Source organism: Coregonus clupeaformis, chromosome 15, assembly GCF_020615455.1.
Source record: "Coregonus clupeaformis isolate EN_2021a chromosome 15, ASM2061545v1, whole genome shotgun sequence".
Lineage (NCBI taxonomy): Eukaryota > Metazoa > Chordata > Actinopteri > Salmoniformes > Salmonidae > Coregonus > Coregonus clupeaformis.
The window spans coordinates 6,563,712-6,580,736 of NC_059206.1; the positions used below are offsets into that span (position 1 = coordinate 6,563,712).

General features: G+C 40.9%; 1 protein-coding gene across 3 annotated transcripts in view; it reads left to right on the forward strand.

Annotated features, from left to right (window-relative positions):
- scai (suppressor of cancer cell invasion) overlaps positions 1 to 16,257 on the forward strand; it is a 46,958-nt gene extending 30,701 nt beyond the window's left edge. For 2 of the 3 annotated variants that reach the window (XM_041897567.2, XM_041897568.2), the window contains exons 7-18: positions 611 to 707; positions 934 to 1,032; positions 5,462 to 5,614; positions 5,702 to 5,803; positions 5,976 to 6,104; positions 9,442 to 9,520; positions 9,655 to 9,754; positions 9,967 to 10,048; positions 11,213 to 11,285; positions 11,668 to 11,841; positions 11,931 to 12,031; positions 12,151 to 16,257. In XM_041897567.2, coding sequence (XP_041753501.1) covers positions 611 to 707; positions 934 to 1,032; positions 5,462 to 5,614; positions 5,702 to 5,803; positions 5,976 to 6,104; positions 9,442 to 9,520; positions 9,655 to 9,754; positions 9,967 to 10,048; positions 11,213 to 11,285; positions 11,668 to 11,841; positions 11,931 to 12,031; positions 12,151 to 12,300 — 1,339 coding nt within the window. In that variant the 3' untranslated portion in view covers positions 12,301 to 16,257. The remainder of the gene's footprint in view (positions 1 to 610; positions 708 to 933; positions 1,033 to 5,461; positions 5,615 to 5,701; positions 5,804 to 5,975; positions 6,105 to 9,441; positions 9,521 to 9,654; positions 9,755 to 9,966; positions 10,049 to 11,212; positions 11,286 to 11,667; positions 11,842 to 11,930; positions 12,032 to 12,150) is intronic. The other variant, XM_041897569.2, reaches the window with a different exon arrangement.
- Positions 16,258 to 17,025: the final 768 nt, after the last annotated feature.

The window sequence follows — 17,025 nt, forward strand, 5'->3', positions numbered from 1 at the left end:
GTGTCAACTCGTAGACTCAAATTCTGAGTTTCCCACTTGTAACCCCGACTTGGAGCGTCGTTCGGCTATGTTAGAGTTGGAAAGTTGTATTTCCGAATTTCCGACAGCACTTGAATACAGCTTTTTTAGCCACTAAATAATTGTCTGTTTGCTGCTGAACCAGGTGAACGTAGTAATGGGTTAGCTGGCTTGCTAACAGGTAAAAAAAATGACATTTTTCAAAACCCAGCTAAACCACTGATGAGCTGTAAGAGCTGTGAAAGGTGGGTGAGTGATTTAGCTAGCAACAATCCACATGGCGATAATGTTTATTTTTACAAAATGATATTTGTTGAAGGTGTTTATGGTAGACTGAGCCAAATTTACATAATCACATTTAAACAAGTATACATGTCTTTGTCACTTGTATGAGCTCTCAAAAAGTCATGAAATCTATAGAAAGATACTGGCAGAGTACCTGCAGTCACAAAATTGTTGTGAATGTTCCAAAAGCTAGATTCATTTGGTGCTGCTGGAACAAAACACATAAACATTTTACTCTGTGTGTTTGTGCTTGCCAGGGATAGATTGTAACACAACTCTGTATTCCATTGTCTCACCCTCCTGTTAGGCCTGAGTTGGTAGTGAAGAAGCTTCGGTATTATGCCCGGTACATAGTTGTCTGTTTACTTCTGAACAAGATGGACCTAGTGAAAGTGCTGGTCAAGGTAAGAAACATGTGGATAAACAAACGATTACCAGAGGATGTTCTCAATCTCCTTTGTATCTATTTAGGCCTTTCTGTTGTATTTATTTTATTATTGGAGTTTAGTATGTAGACGTTTCAGCCTGAAAATGTTTAATTTAGTTACTCTTACAAAAATACATATATTTAACTTGCATGCATTAGTGTGCTTTGTATGGTGTGTTTAACATGGGTCTCCCCTCCTGCAGGAGCTGTCAGAGGAAATCGAGGACTACACACAGCGTTTCAACACAGAAGATCAGTTGGAATGGAATCTGGTCTTACAGGAGGTGGCAGCTTTTGTGGAGGTCAGATCCCAAATAGGTTGTGTGTTTGTACTGATATGTAGGCTACGTGTGCCTTTTTAAAATTGATGTAGTTCTGTCCTTGAGCTGCTCTTGTCTATTAATGTTATGTATTATGTCATGCTTCATGTTTTGTGTGGACCCCAGGAAGAGTAGCTGCTGCTTTCGCAACCGCTAATGGGGATCCTAATAAAATACCAAAGAATAACCTGACTGTATATAAAGAAACACTGCAGGAGTGTTTTACACACTAATGATAGGCAGTCAACCCCCTTAGAGTCTATGTCCGCGGCCCCGCAGAACAATTTAATTAGCATGATAATAATAAATCCCCATCAAAATCTGTCAGTTTAAGCTATAATGACCCCTCTTCATGGAAAGATGAGACTCTAACGAACACGATAGTGTTCTCTGTTTTGTACTACGACCCTCACAAGCGTCACGGGACTCGTCTGAAGTCAGAACAGCCGATCTGCCAACTTCTGTCTGTAGCGTCCAAACAGTTTGGGCTACACTCTATGACCACTGTATGGAAAGGCAAGTCTGTCACGAACACGTACAGTACCAGTCAAAAGTTTGGACACACCTACACATTCAAGGGTTTTTCTTTATTTTTACTATTTTTTTACATTGTAGAATAATAGCGAAGACATCAAAACTATGAAATAACACATATGGAATCATGTAGTAACCAAAGAAGTTTTAAACAAATAACATTTTTTTAGATTCTTCAAATAGCCACCCTTTGCCTTGACAGCTTTGCACACTCTTGGCATTCTCTTAACCAGCTTCACCTGGAATGCTTTTCCAACAGTCTTGAAGGAGTTCCCACATATGCTGAGCACTTGTTGGCTGCTTTTCCTTCACTCTGCAGTCCGACTCATCCCAAACCATCTCAATTGGGTTGAGGTCGGGGGATTGTGGAGGCCAGGTCATCTGATGCAGCACTCCATCACTCTCCTTCTTGGTCAAATAGCCCTTACACAACCTGGAGGTGTGTTGGGTCATTGTCCTGTTGAAAAACAAATGATAGTCCCACTAAACCCAAACCAGATGAGATGGCGTATCGCTGCAGAATGCTGTCGTAGCCATGCTGGTTAAGTGTGCCTTGAATTCAAAATAAATCACAGACAGTGTCACCAGCAAAGCACCACCAAACCATAACACGACCTCCTCCATGCTTTATGGTTGGAACTACACATGCAGAGATCATCCGTTCACCCACACCGCGTCTCACAAAGACACATTGGTTTGAACCAAAAATCTCAAATTTGGACTCCAGACCAAAGGACACATTTCCACCGGTCTAATGTCCATTGCTCGTGTTTCTTGGCCCAAGCAGATCTCTTCTTCTTATTGGTGTCCTATAGTAGTGGTTTCTTTGCAGCAATTCGACCATGAAGGCCTGATTCACACAGTCCCCTCTGAACAGTTGATGTTGAGATGTGTCTGTTACTTGAACTCTTTATTTGGGCTGCAATTTCTGAGGCTAGTAACTCTAATGAACTTACCCTCTGCAGCAGAGGTAACTCTGGGTCTTCCATTCCTGTGGTGGTCCTCATGAGAGTCAGTTTCGTTATAGCGCTTGATGGTTTTTGTGACTGCACTTGAAGAAACCATGAAGCTGGTTCAGAGAATGCCAAGAGTGTGCAAAGCCATCATCAAGGCAAATGGTGGCTATTTGAAGAATCTCAAATATAAAATATATTTTGATTTGTTGAACACTTTTTGGTTACTACATGATTCCATGTGTTATTTCATAGTTTTGATGTCTTCAATATTATTCTACAATGTAAAAAATTGTACAAATAAAAACCCTTGAATGAGTAGGTGTGTCCAAACTTTTGACTGGTACTGTATATGTCGGTTGTTTTGCTCTAGGACGCCCACAAGCCTCACAAGAATAATCTGAAGGTAGCCGGGTACCAGTTTAAAAAATGAATGAAGGTACGGTTGAAGTCGGAAGTTTACATACACTTAGGTTGGAGTCATTAAAACTTGTTTTTCAACCACTCCACAAATGTCTTGTTAAAAAAACTATAGTTTTGGCAAGTCGGTTAGGACATCTACTTTGTGCATGACACAAGTAATATTTCCAACAATTGTTTACAGACAGATCATTTCACTTATAATTCACTGTATCACAATTCCAGTGGGTCAGAAGTTTACATACACTAAGTTGACTGTGCCTTTAAACAGCTTGGAAAATTCCAGAGAATGAGGTCATGGCTTTAGAAGCTTCTGATAGGCTAATTTACATAATTTGAGTCAATTGGAGGTGTACCTGTGGATGTATTTCAAGGCCTACCTTCAAACTCAGTGCCTCTTTGCTTGACATCATGATAAAATCAGCCAAGACCTCATGAAAAGAATTGTAGACCTCCACAAGTCTGGTTCATCCTTGGGAGCAATTTCCAAACACCTGAAGGTACCACGTTCTTCTGTACAAACAATAGTACGCAAGTATAAACACCATGGGACCCACGCAGCCGCCATACCGCTCAGGAAGGAGACGCATTCTGTCTCCTAGAGATGAACGTACTTTGGTGCGAAAAGTGCAAATCAATCCCAGAATAACAGCAAAGGACCTTGTGAAGATGCTGGAGGAAACGGTTGCAAAAGTATCTATATCCACAGTAAAACAAGTCCTATATCGACCTAACCTGAAAGGCCGCTTAGCAAGGAAGAAGCCACTGCTCCAAAACCGCCATAAATAAGACAGACTATGGTTTGCAACTGCACATGGGGATAAAGATCGTACTTTTTGGAGAAATGTCCTCTGGTCTGATGAAACAAATATATAACTGTTTGGCCATAATGACCATTGTTATGTTTGGAGGAAAAATGTGGCAGCTTGCAAGCCGAAGAACACCATCCCAACCATGAAGCACGGGGGTGGCAGCATCATGCTGTGGGGGTGCTTTGCTGCAGGAGGGAGTGGTGCACTTTACAAAAGAAATGGCATCATGAGGAAGGAAAATTACGTGGATATATTGAAGCAACATCTCAAGACATCAGTCAGGAAGTTAAAGCTTGGTCGCAAATGGGTCTTCCAAATGGACAATGACCCCAAGCATACTTCCAAAGTTGTGGCAAAATGGCTTAAGGACAACAAAGTCAAGGTATTGGAGTGGCCATCACAAAGCCCTGACCTCAATCCTATAGAAAATGTGTGGGCAGAACTGAAAAGGCGTGTGCGAGCAAGGAGGCCTACAAACCTGACTCAGTTACACCAGCTCTGTCAGGAGGAGTGGGCCAAATTTCACCCAACTTATTGTAGGAAGCTTGTGGAAGACTACCTGAAACGTTTGACCCAAGTTAAACAATTTAAAGGCAATGCTACCGAATACTAATTGAGTGTATGTAAACTTCTGACCCACTGGGATTGTGATGAAAGAAATAAAAGCTGAAATAAATAATTCACTCTACTATTATTCTGACATTTCACATTCTTAAAATAAAGTAGTGATCCTAACTGACCTAAGACAGGGAATTTTTACTAGGATTAAATGTCAGGAATTGTGAGAAACTTAATTTTTAAATGTAGTTGGCTAAGGTGTATGTAAACTTCCAACTTCAACTGTATATGTGGAGATACTAGTTTAGTGCCTAAAATAAGGGGTTAAATCCATGTAAAAATAATGAAGTTTCGTATATCTCTGATATATATACTTCAGAACAAACTTCCTTTAGATTATTTTTTTGACCATATGTTATTCCATGAAGCTGTTATTCAATGCGTTTCTTTGGGTTAATTAGCAGTAAGGCAAACAAAAAAAAGATACCTTACGTGGTCCTAAAATTTAAAATTAAACAGCTAAATGATCCTTGGTTGAAAAATTCCATATGTTCGCTTAGTAGAACCTGACTTGTCTTGTTAAATAAAGGTTACATTTTTTTAAATTCAAAAATATGCAGGGACATTTCATAAAGATACTCAGAGTAAACTTTTGCAGTCTTGAGAGAAATGATCAGCTTTGAGGATGGGTTTGGCTTATGTCGTTATAAGCAGAGGTTTTGGTTTTTAACAGTATTGGTATGAACTTACTGTATCCCTTACTGTGCCTACTGCCCATTTCCTACTACGAAAGGGGGAAATGTCATAACTTATGAATGAAGGATATAATCAACACTTAAAGGAGGCCTCCACGAGTCAGCAAAAATTGGATGGGTTTCCACCAAGCATTACTAAAGTATTATCAACAGTGGCTAACCTATTAACTGAAGGACTGTCATTTAATTAATTCAGCATTTGGGGGATGAAATTATGAATGTGTATTTGTCAATCTGCGATATTTTATGTAAAAAATGTTGCATACCACAGAAGTGTTAGTAGAACAGTGTGCACATTCGAGTACAAGTGAAGCTGTGCACAAGTGAAGCTATGTGTGATAGGTTTGTAAAGTGTGTGTGTTTTTGTTTCTGTGAGCAGGCAGACCCAGTGGTGGTGCTGAACGATGAAAATACTGTGGTCTTCACATCCAATCGACTACAGGAGGGGGGCGTGCCTCAGTTGGAACAGGGAATGGTGGTTGGCCAGCTCACCCTGGCAGATGCACTAATCATTGGCAACTGCAACAACCAGGTGTGTGAACACAGATTCTAGTCTAAAGCCCAGCTCTAAAACAACTCCTAGACCACATTCTAAACTATAATAATTTGTGTTTGTCAGGTCAAGTTCAGTGAGCTAACCATCGATATGTTCCGCATACTCCAAGCTTTGGAGCGGGAACCAGTCAACCTGGCTACGACGACTTCTAAACCTGGAACATTGGTGAGGGGGAATACTGGAAACGCATCTTACACTAATGTGTTGTGGACAACAACACAGCCAGAATATTGCAAATGTAAAAGTCTCGAATGTGATATGGGCGAAAGGCAGCGCTGGCAACCCTGCATGAAACCTGTCCTGTAAACAGCTGCTTACTCTGTGTCTTCCTTCACAGGCCCTTACCCCATGTCTTCCTTCACAGGAACCCAGCGAGAAGCCAGCCAAGAGAGAAAACCCTCACAAGTACCTGCTGTACAAGCCAACGTTCAGCCAGCTCTACACCTTCTTGTCTGCCTCCTTTAAGGTCAGTCTCCACCGGTCTTCCCTCTGCTCTGCCTTCATGTTCCAAAATGGCTGCTTAGCCATCATGCTTGGCCGAGCTGAAGAAAGTTGTTGCTACTTTTCATCACCCCCACCTTTTATCTGCCTTTTTATAAGCTTGTGGATTTAGCAAAATGCCAGTAGCTTTTATATGTAGTCGTTTTAGTGGTACTCTACTCCTGTGCAAAGAATTCTGTCTAGCTTACCTTAAAGGTGTTAATTTGACAACAAATCAGGTCCTACCTAGGGCTGTTACGGTGACCATATTACCGCCACACCGGTGGTCACGAGTCATGAAGGCAGTCAAATTCCACGTGACCGTTTAGTCATGGTAATTAGGCTTATCCAAGCTCTGATGCTGCTGATGGTCATTAGTAGCCTACCAAACTTGCTAACTGCCTGGTACTCAGCACTCTAATCACTCTGACTTCAATGCAAATCTAATCAAACATTTAATGAGAGCCCATGAGCTCATGTTGCGCAACATTTCTATAGGCTATGCAATTGCATGCAAAAAACAGAGTGATGGCCTCTACTAAAAAGAGGAGGATCCCATCAGCTTTCTATAGGCTAGGCCTACTATATTTATTTCTCAACTTTCCTAATATTAAGCACATTGCTTATCTTTACAACAGGAGTATAGCCTACCTGGTTGGCATGAAATGAACCACGGGAAAAGTGTCCTCCATTCGCTATTTAAGTGCGTAGATGACATGTATTTTTTTACGCTGCCGCTGTTTCGAGACAGGTTCATGATAATGGTCCATTCTAAATCAAAACAAATTTCACACATATTTAGTATATGTAAAGACGAGATTAAAGACAAGATTAAATCAAGAATAGTGTGATGGGTGACAATATTAGCCTATCACTTGTGAATGATGTATTATCACTTCTGAATGATGCCCAGCTTAAGGCAAGAAACGGCACATTATATTTTTTCTTTTTCAAATCATAGTCGCACACCTCATGGTAACCTACAGTGAGGGAAAAAAGTATTTGATCCCCTGCTGATTTTGTACGTTTGCCCACTGACAAAGAAATGATCAGTCTATAATTTTAATGGTAGGTTTATTTGAACAGTGAGAGACAGAATTACAACAAAAAAATCCAGAAAAACACATGTCAAAAATGTTATAAATTGATTTGCATTTTAATGAGGGTAATAAGTATTTGACCCCTCTGCAAAACATGACTTCGTACTTGGTGGCAAAACCCTTGTTGGCAATCACAGAGGTCAGACGTTTCTTGTAGTTGGCCACCAGGTTTGCACACATCTCAGGAGGGATTTTGTCCCACTCCTCTTTGCAGATCTTCTCCAAGTCATTAAGGTTTCGAGGCTGACGTTTGGCAACTCGAACCTTCAGCTCCCTCCACATATTTTCTATTGGATTAAGGTCTGGAGACTGGCTAGGCCACTCCAGGACGTTAATGTGCTTTTTCTTGAGCCACTCTTTTGTTGCCTTGGCCGTGTGTTTTGGGTCATTGTCATGCTGGAATACCCATCCACAACCCATTTTCAATGCCCTGGCTGAGGGAAGGAGGTTCTCACCCGAGATTTGACGGTACATGGCCCCGTCCATCGTCCCTTTGATGTGGTGAAGTTGTCCTGTCCCCTTAGCAGAAAAACACCCCCAAAGCATAATGTTTCCACCTCCATGTTTGACGGTGGGGATGGTGTTCTTGGGGTCATAGGCAGCATTCCTCCTCCTCCTCCAAACACGGTGAGTTTAGTTGATGCCAAAGAGCTCAGTTTTGGTCTCATCTGACCACAACACTTTCACCCAGTTCTCCTCTGAATCATTCAGATGTTCATTGGCAAACTTCAGACGGGCCTGTATATGTGCTTTCTTGAGCAGGGGGACCTTGCAGGCGCTGCAGGATTTCAGTCCTTCAGGAATCCTGCAGGATTTCAGTAGTGTGTTACCAATTGTTTTCTTGGTGACTATGGTCCCAGCTGCCCGTGTAGTTCTGGGCTGATTCCTCACCGTTCTCATGATCATTGCAACTCCACTAGGTGAGATCTTGCATGGAGTCCCAGGCCGAGGGAGATTGACAGTTATTTTGTGTTTCTTCCATTTGCGAGTAATCGCACCAACTGTTGTCACCTTCTCACCAAGCTGCTTGGCGATGGTCTTGTAGCCCATTCCAGCCTTGTGTAGGTCTACAATCTTGTCCCTGACATCCCTGGAGAGCTCTTTGGTCTTGGCCATGGTGGAGAGTTTGGAATCTGATTGATTGATTGCTTCTGTGGACGGGTGTCTTTTATACAGGTAACAAACTGAGATTAGGAGCACTCCCTTTAAGAGTGTGCTCCTAATCTCAGCTTGTTACCTGTATAAAAGCACCTGGGAGCCAGAAATCTTTCTGATTGAGAGGGGGAGTTGTGTCCCCGATGTGTCAGTCTTCACTTGTAGCCTGTGAGAAAGATCCAATCACGTGACTGAGAGCCCCGTGAGTGAGAGATGCTTCGGCACGCAGCCGGGAGAAGGGAATTATTATATTCAGCCCAAGGGCACAACTGCATGGATTTTTTATAGGGGCATTACGGCCACACAAAGGGGATGCAGCTGGGAAATTCGAGGCATTATCAAGTGCTTGTCAAATTGTGAGTGAGAGGTGTTTCTTTGTTAACCGCTCAACACAGAATAGCCGCATGTGCGCACTCCCTCAAATCGTTTGGAGAAAATATCCTTTCTATTTTATTCAGCTTTGTTCAATTGTATTCTTCATACTATAAAATAATAAGCAAATGTTGTCTGCTAAATTAACTACTGTAGCCCACAGCCAATTGACATAGCCAGATCAGGACCTAACATAAGGACAAGTCAGAGTATGCTATGCTGTTCTTCTAAAATAGACTACATTTTCTTCCTATCATGTTTCTTTAGACCTGTCTAAAATAAATAATGGATTTATTGTGAAGGTGTAGGCTATATTACATGGATTTATTATACTTTTTTTAAATGAAGGTGTTCCAAAGGTCTGCACCAGTGACTTGTAGGCTGTGTGTGGAAGCCAGGAGATGCTAAATGTGTTTATGTTAATTAACAGTCAATTACCGTGAGACCGGCAGTTATTTGCTTGACTGTCACCGGCTGATAATATTTCATGACCGCCACAGCCCTAGTCCTACCCAATGGAAATGGAAACGCTGAACAGAAAAAAATCTACATCCTGTTCTAGAGAACATCCTAATGGAATCCCATCAGAATTGAATAAAATGTAAATAAAATGTATATTTGAATAGATTAACGTAGATTTGACCAAACTCTACAATTTCTGGATGGTATTGGCTGATTTTAGGTGTTGTTTTGTAGGAGTTGCCAGCGAACAGTGTGCTGCTCGTCTATCTTTCAGCTACTGGAGTCTTCCCTACCGGACGCTTGGATTATGAGGGTACACCAGCCCCCCCTTAAATTTTGTAAACACACACTCACTGGTTCACACACTGGTCAGCTTCTTCCAGCAGGAGCTGAAATTCATCTGATAATTTATTCCAAAAATGTATTTGACTGTGTTTTTTTTATCAGGACCATATGACTTTGGAGGAGTTCTCACCAACACAAACCGTGATGTGGTGAACGGGGAGACTGTACAGAAAAGGAACCAAGCCCAAAAAGAGATGCACTGGTAAGGAACAGGCGCTGGCAGTCCACTTTCCTCAATATGTTTTTTAACATTTGGCAGACATGAGATGCATGTACAGTATTGGCCTTTAAGAAGTTACAGAGAACTTGCAAAGCCCACTTTATTTATAAACATACTCTACGATATTCACCCAAATTGTTTGTAACGTGTGTGTGTGTGTACATGCAATGACTGTTGACTTCTGTATGCCTTAGCCTTCACCCTGGGGACTTGTTCCCTTTCACCCGGAAGCCTCTTTTTGTCATTGTGGACTCTTCCAACAGCACAGCCTATAAGGTTGGTGAGAATTACATTCATCACAATTACACCTTTTTTGGGGTAAGATGAGGATAATGATAACTTTATGAGGTGCTTTTCATACATTGGTAAAACACTCAACAACTTGTTTTAATTAAGACTTTCATCAGCATACTTAAATTGATTGATGGTAGTTCCCTGGATTCTCGTCATATTATTTTACTGAACAAAAATAGAAAAGCAACATGCAACAATTTCAATGATTTTACTGAGTTACAGTTCATATAAGGATATAATTCTATTGAAATAAATTCATTAGGCCCTAATCTATGGATTTCACATGACTGGGCAGGGGTGCAGCCATGGGTGGCCTTAGGAACCAGGCCCATCCAATCCCCACAAAAGGGCATTATTACAGACAGAAATACTCCTCAGCACCCCCCACCCCAACACTCAGACAATCCCGCAGGTGAATAAGCCGGATGTTGAGGTCCCGGGCTGGTGGGGTTACACGTGGTCTGCGGCTGTGAGGCTGATTGGACGTACTGTCAAATTCTCTAAAACGACGTTGGAGGCACCTTATGATAGAGAAATGTACGTTCAATTCTCTGGCAACAGCTCTGGTGGACATTCCTGCATTCAGCATGCCAATTGCAAGCTCCCTCAAAACTGTGGCATTGGGTTGTGTGATCAACTGCACATTTTAGTGGCATTTTATTGTCCCCAGCACAAGGTGCACCTGTGTAATGATCATGCTGTTTAATCAGCTTCTTGATATGCCACACCTGTCAGGTGGATGGATGATCTTGGCAAAGGAGAAATGCTCACTAACAGGGATGTAAACAAATGTTTGCACAAAATTTGAGAAATAAGCTTTTTTTGCGAATGGAAACTTCTTGGATTTTTTTATTTCAGCTCATGAAACATGGGACCAACACTTTACACGTTGTGTTTATATTTTTGTTCAGTGTTGTATTAAAAACAAAATAATAAAGGTAACACAACACAACCCAGGGGGGCACCAGGGAGATAGGGAGACAAGATTGAGAACAAGGCATGCAGAGCTTAGTTAGGAGATCAACATGTTAGACTAATTTTAAGATGCATTTAAAGAAAAGTGGAAAAAAATATTCCTTTTGAGAATTCACTCTGGCGTGATCCTTACTAATGCTAATATTAATGCATTCTTGTATCTCCATGTAGAATTTCACCAATCTCTTTGGTCAGCCGCTGGTGTGCCTGCTATCTCCCACAGTCTATCCAAAGAGCATGCAAGGTTAGTTTGTCACTATTATTACAGCTTTTTATGCCTATGTACTCCTCTTAATTAGCGCGTTACAGGCAACTGTCAATTACTTTCATTGTTGAAGTCGGCAATTACACTGTGCAAACTCTTAACTATTCTAGAAAATAGCTCTTAGAGCTTGTCAGTTCATTCTCAAATGCGTTGGCCTATTAATACCAGCCATTGTACTCGTTTAGACCTACTTATGTGGCAGATTGTTTTCCATTGGATTCTGCTATTATTTTAATTCATTTTATTGATTTGGTTTAGAAATTTGTGGGCAGAATAAGCCACGTGAGATGAGACGTTTTTGTGGGTGTTCTGAGAAACTGTTCTATGAATGCATCTCAACCTGGTCTCCTTCTTCTCTCAGACCAGTCCCAGCGTGGCAGCCTCTTCACACTCTTCCTTTACTGCCCCCTTCTGGCCTTCCTGTCAGTGTGTGGCCTGAGCAGCCTACGCCAAGGATTGTGGGAGAAGGCAGAGGAGTTTCTATACAAGGTGTACCGTGACATCGGCCAGATGATTACACGCTCACAAGCTATAGGTATGTTTATTTTTGTGGCAATTTTTTAGACGTTTTGTCATTTTAAGTGCAAATGTCACAACCATAACGGTGGAATTTCTCCTTCACAGACCAAGCTTTTCTACAGTTCTACGGTGATGAGTTCCTCCGATTGTTACTGATCCGCTTTGTGTTCTGCTCGGCTACACTGAGACTGCACAAGCTCTTCCGGGTAAATCAGTTTTATTGTGCCCTTGATACTTAGTTACATCTCCCATAGTTATTCACGGCAGTTACGGTAATTAGGGGCTAAAATGTAATGTCCCTTCTCTCTCTGTCTGCCTTTTGCAGGAGTCCAGGAGCTTCCCGGAATCGTACCCTCAGCTACCCAAACAGGACACGGTGGAGAGCAGCCTCCTGCAGAAGCATGTTCTGGAGCTGGCTGCCATGTTGGATGTGCGGAGCCTCTTTTGGGACGGAACGCTGGACGTGAACTACTGACCTTCAGCTGCCCAGCTAGTCACCACAACTATACAAACACAGACCAACCACAGACACGCAGACCACCGCTATACACACTCGCACAAGGGAGAGTCCTCATCTTTCAGAGGTAATGAAGTTACTGGTTGAACACACTGCAATAGTGTCCGTTTCTTTTTAACCCAAGACCCCCTTATTTTCCCCACCTTATCTACTTTTTTACCCTATCGGCTATATTTATTTTGAATACATTCATACAGCTACTTGTGGAAGTCAACTATGTACAATGCAAACATGAACAAGTCACCTAGCTACTTATATCCACATGAGATGAGCATGTACTTCCGTGTTGTTACTCATAAAAAAGCACTCAAATGAACACATGGTGCAGCTATTTTAGTCTGAGGGCGGCAGGAGGACATATGAAGCTATTGAGGGCTTTTACACTTAAAAAGACAGAAAAGAAATTAACATAGTTTTGCAACAGCACTGCCTGCAATGGGTTATAGATGGACTGCAAATGGACTTCAATGCAAGCTGCAGGGATGTCTCATCTTCTGTGCGTGGGTAGATGTGTTGGCCAAGTTGACTGGATGTAGGGTTTAGAGTGAGACTACTCTGCATGTTTGTTTACCCGACTAGATCTGCTGGTTTTAACACATATCTAATTCTAACGTAATTGCCTGGAAGTTGCTTTTTTTAGTTTTGTTTCATTAGTCTGTTCTGTATAACTGAGGCCTGGAGGGGTAAAGTAACAGAGTGCCTATGCAGACCCTCATGAACAGTTTAGCCCTGTTCAGAAACAACCCCTTGCCCCTACCCTCTAGGCACCAGCTCCGACCCTTTAGGTACCAGCTCCTACCCTCTAGGTACTAACATAGGGTGGCGTAGTCGGCGGCTCTGAATGATCTGCAAACATGTCAGCTCATTTAGTGCAGTGACTGAGCAAGCGGGTGGTCGCTAATCTATTTTCACTGTCTTTTACTCCTTGTATCAGAGAAAGTTTTCGGACTGTGTTTAACACGGGTATATGTTTAAGCACCCTGCAGGTACACAGCTACCCAGCCCCTCACAGGCTAATCAAAATAGATAAATAGACATCTCTCCCAATCTTCTGCTTTTTCAAAGAAATTACTTCAGAAACCAGGGTAACACTCCTTCTGGGGTGGATCTTTTAAAAGATTTTTCTTTGACCTTGATTGGCAGCATATCGTTGGCAGCATATCTTTTGAGACATTGCAGGGTTGGAAAAGGCCTCTTTCTCCATGCTGTAGCCTATATGTTTTGGGGGTTGCATCCCATGGCAATTCTAGTCTTAAGTGTATCCTCTTCTTTACCGGCTTTCTCCTGACCAGTTCTTTCAGACCAGTGGGGATGAAGGAAAGTAGGTAAAGGGGGGAGATTCTGAGATTCACCCCTCCTGATTCAAAAACGGTTGGTTTCTGGGAAATGTAGGACTTTTAGAGGCCCTGTGTCATTCATTATAACTAAGCCCCCATAATGGCATTCCTCTGTCTTACGCATGATGGTTTACTGGAGAGAGTTCATGCTGCTGTTTCTCTCTTTCTTTGCATGTCTTATCAGTATTATTGTCCATAGAGTTTACTCTGTCGAGTTCATGTTAGTCTGATTGCAGGTCAGTTCCAGCGTTAGCCGTCTAGCGAGTGCTCTGCATGGCAGCAAGCATCTTCTAATTTCCTTTTATTGATGGGGGCTTGAAGCAATGGAACCGGCTAGTGCTGAAACGGACTCCTGGCAACCAGTTTTAAGTATGTGTGTGGTGATGAACAAAAATAGCCAAACAATTTTGTTTTTTGTATTTACTGAGAGAGAAAAAAATGAATTTCAAAAGTAAGAAAATCACAATTTTAAATGTATATTTATGTATAATTGAAAATAACCGTATGTGATACAGAGAGATGTTTTGTCTTTAGTACGTATGTCGAATAGTTAATTGTAGAAGCTGTGAAAAATATATGCAGTTGGCATAGCAATTTAATGAATGAACTGCACATTGTCCCCACCCCCACCCCCCATCAGTTGTTTTGGTCAAATTCAGCCAGCATACATTCCAAGGATATGGAGAGAGTTGGGGAAACTGACACGGTTCTCCCAATTGTAACATTGAAACAAACAAAAGTGGACCATTTCAACATGGGAAATACTACTCCCCATGGCAATTATAATAATATTTTGTTTATTTGTTGACAATGATAATATGATTAATAATGATGATAAAAAACAATAGTAGCCTTGCACTTTACTGTATTGAATTATGACCTAATCTTCTTTGTCATGCTGTTGGTAAAAAGGCATGCCAGAGACCATCCAATCCATTATTCCCTACGCCACCCCACGATCATTGTAATACACATTTAGATATTTGATGTTTTTTGTCAATGACAGTGGACAAGAACACTGTCCATATTTTTTGTAAAAACATTAATTGTTGTGATATATGATATTATCTATGTTCTTTCATTAGAGCATGCATGTCTGTCCATGTTTGGGATGGCAGCACAGGGCATGATCATCCATGCATGATCATCCAGATCACACAAGACAAGCAGCCTAGCTCACTGGGAAGCACAAACTAGCGCAACAAGCTACACTACCGTAGCTCATATTCTCTTCACTTAAGGGACCCACTTTCATAGAAATGTATATCTACAAAGCCTCTGTGGACTGTTTCATTCAAACTGCCTTTTGGTTTTATCCAGTTTATTTTTTCTTTTCTTTTTCTTCAAGCACATCATGGACCCGGCATCACAATCCAATTTTTAATTGCCTCCATTTTTATGGACAACTCCAATTCCCATAAGAGTTATCACTGCCAATACAAGTTGACTGATAAACTGTCAGGGGAAGGCCATGAAGAATTACTGTCCAGTTGAGCATATCACCCATGTCTTCTTGGACTATCCCTGATTCATGAATTTACAAACATGACAAAATCCTCAAGGGAAGAGGAAAAGCCCAAACACCCATACTTAACTAAACCTGATTCACCTGATTGATGCATTGTGACCGTGTCATATCATAACACTGTGAATTGTATGCAGTAAAACCATTTCGGGACACGTTTTCCTGCTTTGTCTTTGGGCCTTTGTTTACAGCCCGTTTTAATCTCGTGGTGACTTTACTCTCCTCCATGTAGTGTGTTATTGTGCATTGTAGTTAGGAGCAAGAGGGGAACAAAAAGCACTCATATTCTTACAGAAAAGTGTCAACGCTTCCTGTGCAAACTTAAGTGAAGCAACCCCTTTACTGTGTATCCCCATCCCAAAATAGGTCTTACTAGTGAGGATAGTACAGTACATGTAAAGTACATATGATATTTATGCATAATGACAAAGCCCTAGACACCATTTATTTATGTTATAATACCGGTAAACTTGTAAATCGTGACAGGATGTGACTGTCCTCTTTCCCCTGTTGGCATGTAGTTGAAGCCCTAATAAGGTGGAACGTTGAGAAACAAAGGAATGTCCATTCTATAAATTACTTACCTATTATTTGAAAGTCATGTCAATTCTGTGCAATATATTTCTATCTGCAATGCTCTGAACGTTTCGCACCATTGGATAAGCCCTAGACGAGTAACACAATGATATGGAACAAAAATATATTTAAATATGAACCTAAATTAATTTCTTGGGCCTAAATCTAAAATGTTACTTTGAGAGTAAGGGTGTTCTTTCTACCGGTTCCTACTGTTGTGGGAGGGAACGATTTCAAAGTGAGATATTGGTCGGAATACTCTTTCTTTATAAGTTAAGGGTTTCTAGAGATGCTAGTTAAACATTATTTGGCATTCTTTTGTTTATGTCCTTTAAACGGTTCTGTCCCATTTGTTGCCAATTATATTTGATGTTATTGTGAAGTATGAAGGAAAAACAAGTTGACTAAAATACCAAAACATGCAAGCTTTTTTGAATGCTCTTTAAGAAAAATTAAAAGTTTGACTGTTTTGTTTCAGTTTGTGTGAAATGTATTGTCTTTATTGAATAATCTTCTGACAGAATATATTGTTTAAATCTATTTTATTTATATATCCTTTTTTAAATAGGTGATTCCTTTGACTCTTCTCTGTTAAAAATGTGACTTGTCACAAAAGCATCACTCAAACATTTATTTCACACACAAAATCAACAATACAGTAGGCATAGGCAAGATATGAAGAGATGCCTTTGGACTGAAGACATTAACAATGTTGCTGAATTCATTTACAGACACACCACTCCAATTTTAACAGATTTTTGCAATGTGTTCCAGGGCATGGGAGTGTAGTAGTTAAAGGGATATTTTTCTAACCAAAATCAATGTCCCTCACTTATTAGCATACTATGAATTGTACCTGTTTCTTCTTGCTCTCAAAACGAAAAACAAATATTTCAGGAACGAAAAACGAAATATAAAAGTCCTTACTGTGTGACAATGGTCCCTTTTTTAATGGTCTTCAGTAATCTGATTTATCGAAGGGGTTTATGGACTGATATCTGTGTCAGTGATGGTTGTCTTACAATTAGACACCCCTAGCTTGTGGGGTATTGGTTGATTCCCTGGGTGGCTGTAAGGTGTACTTGTTTAAAACCCTGTACGAAGAAACGTCATTTGGAGCTTAACATTTCTGGTTAAGCATAGCGGGTAGGCAGTTTTCATTCATTTGATTTAGGGCTCTATTCAATCCATATCGCGGAAGTTCTGTGTGATTTTAAATTGAAAGGTAAAGTTCCCATGTCAGTG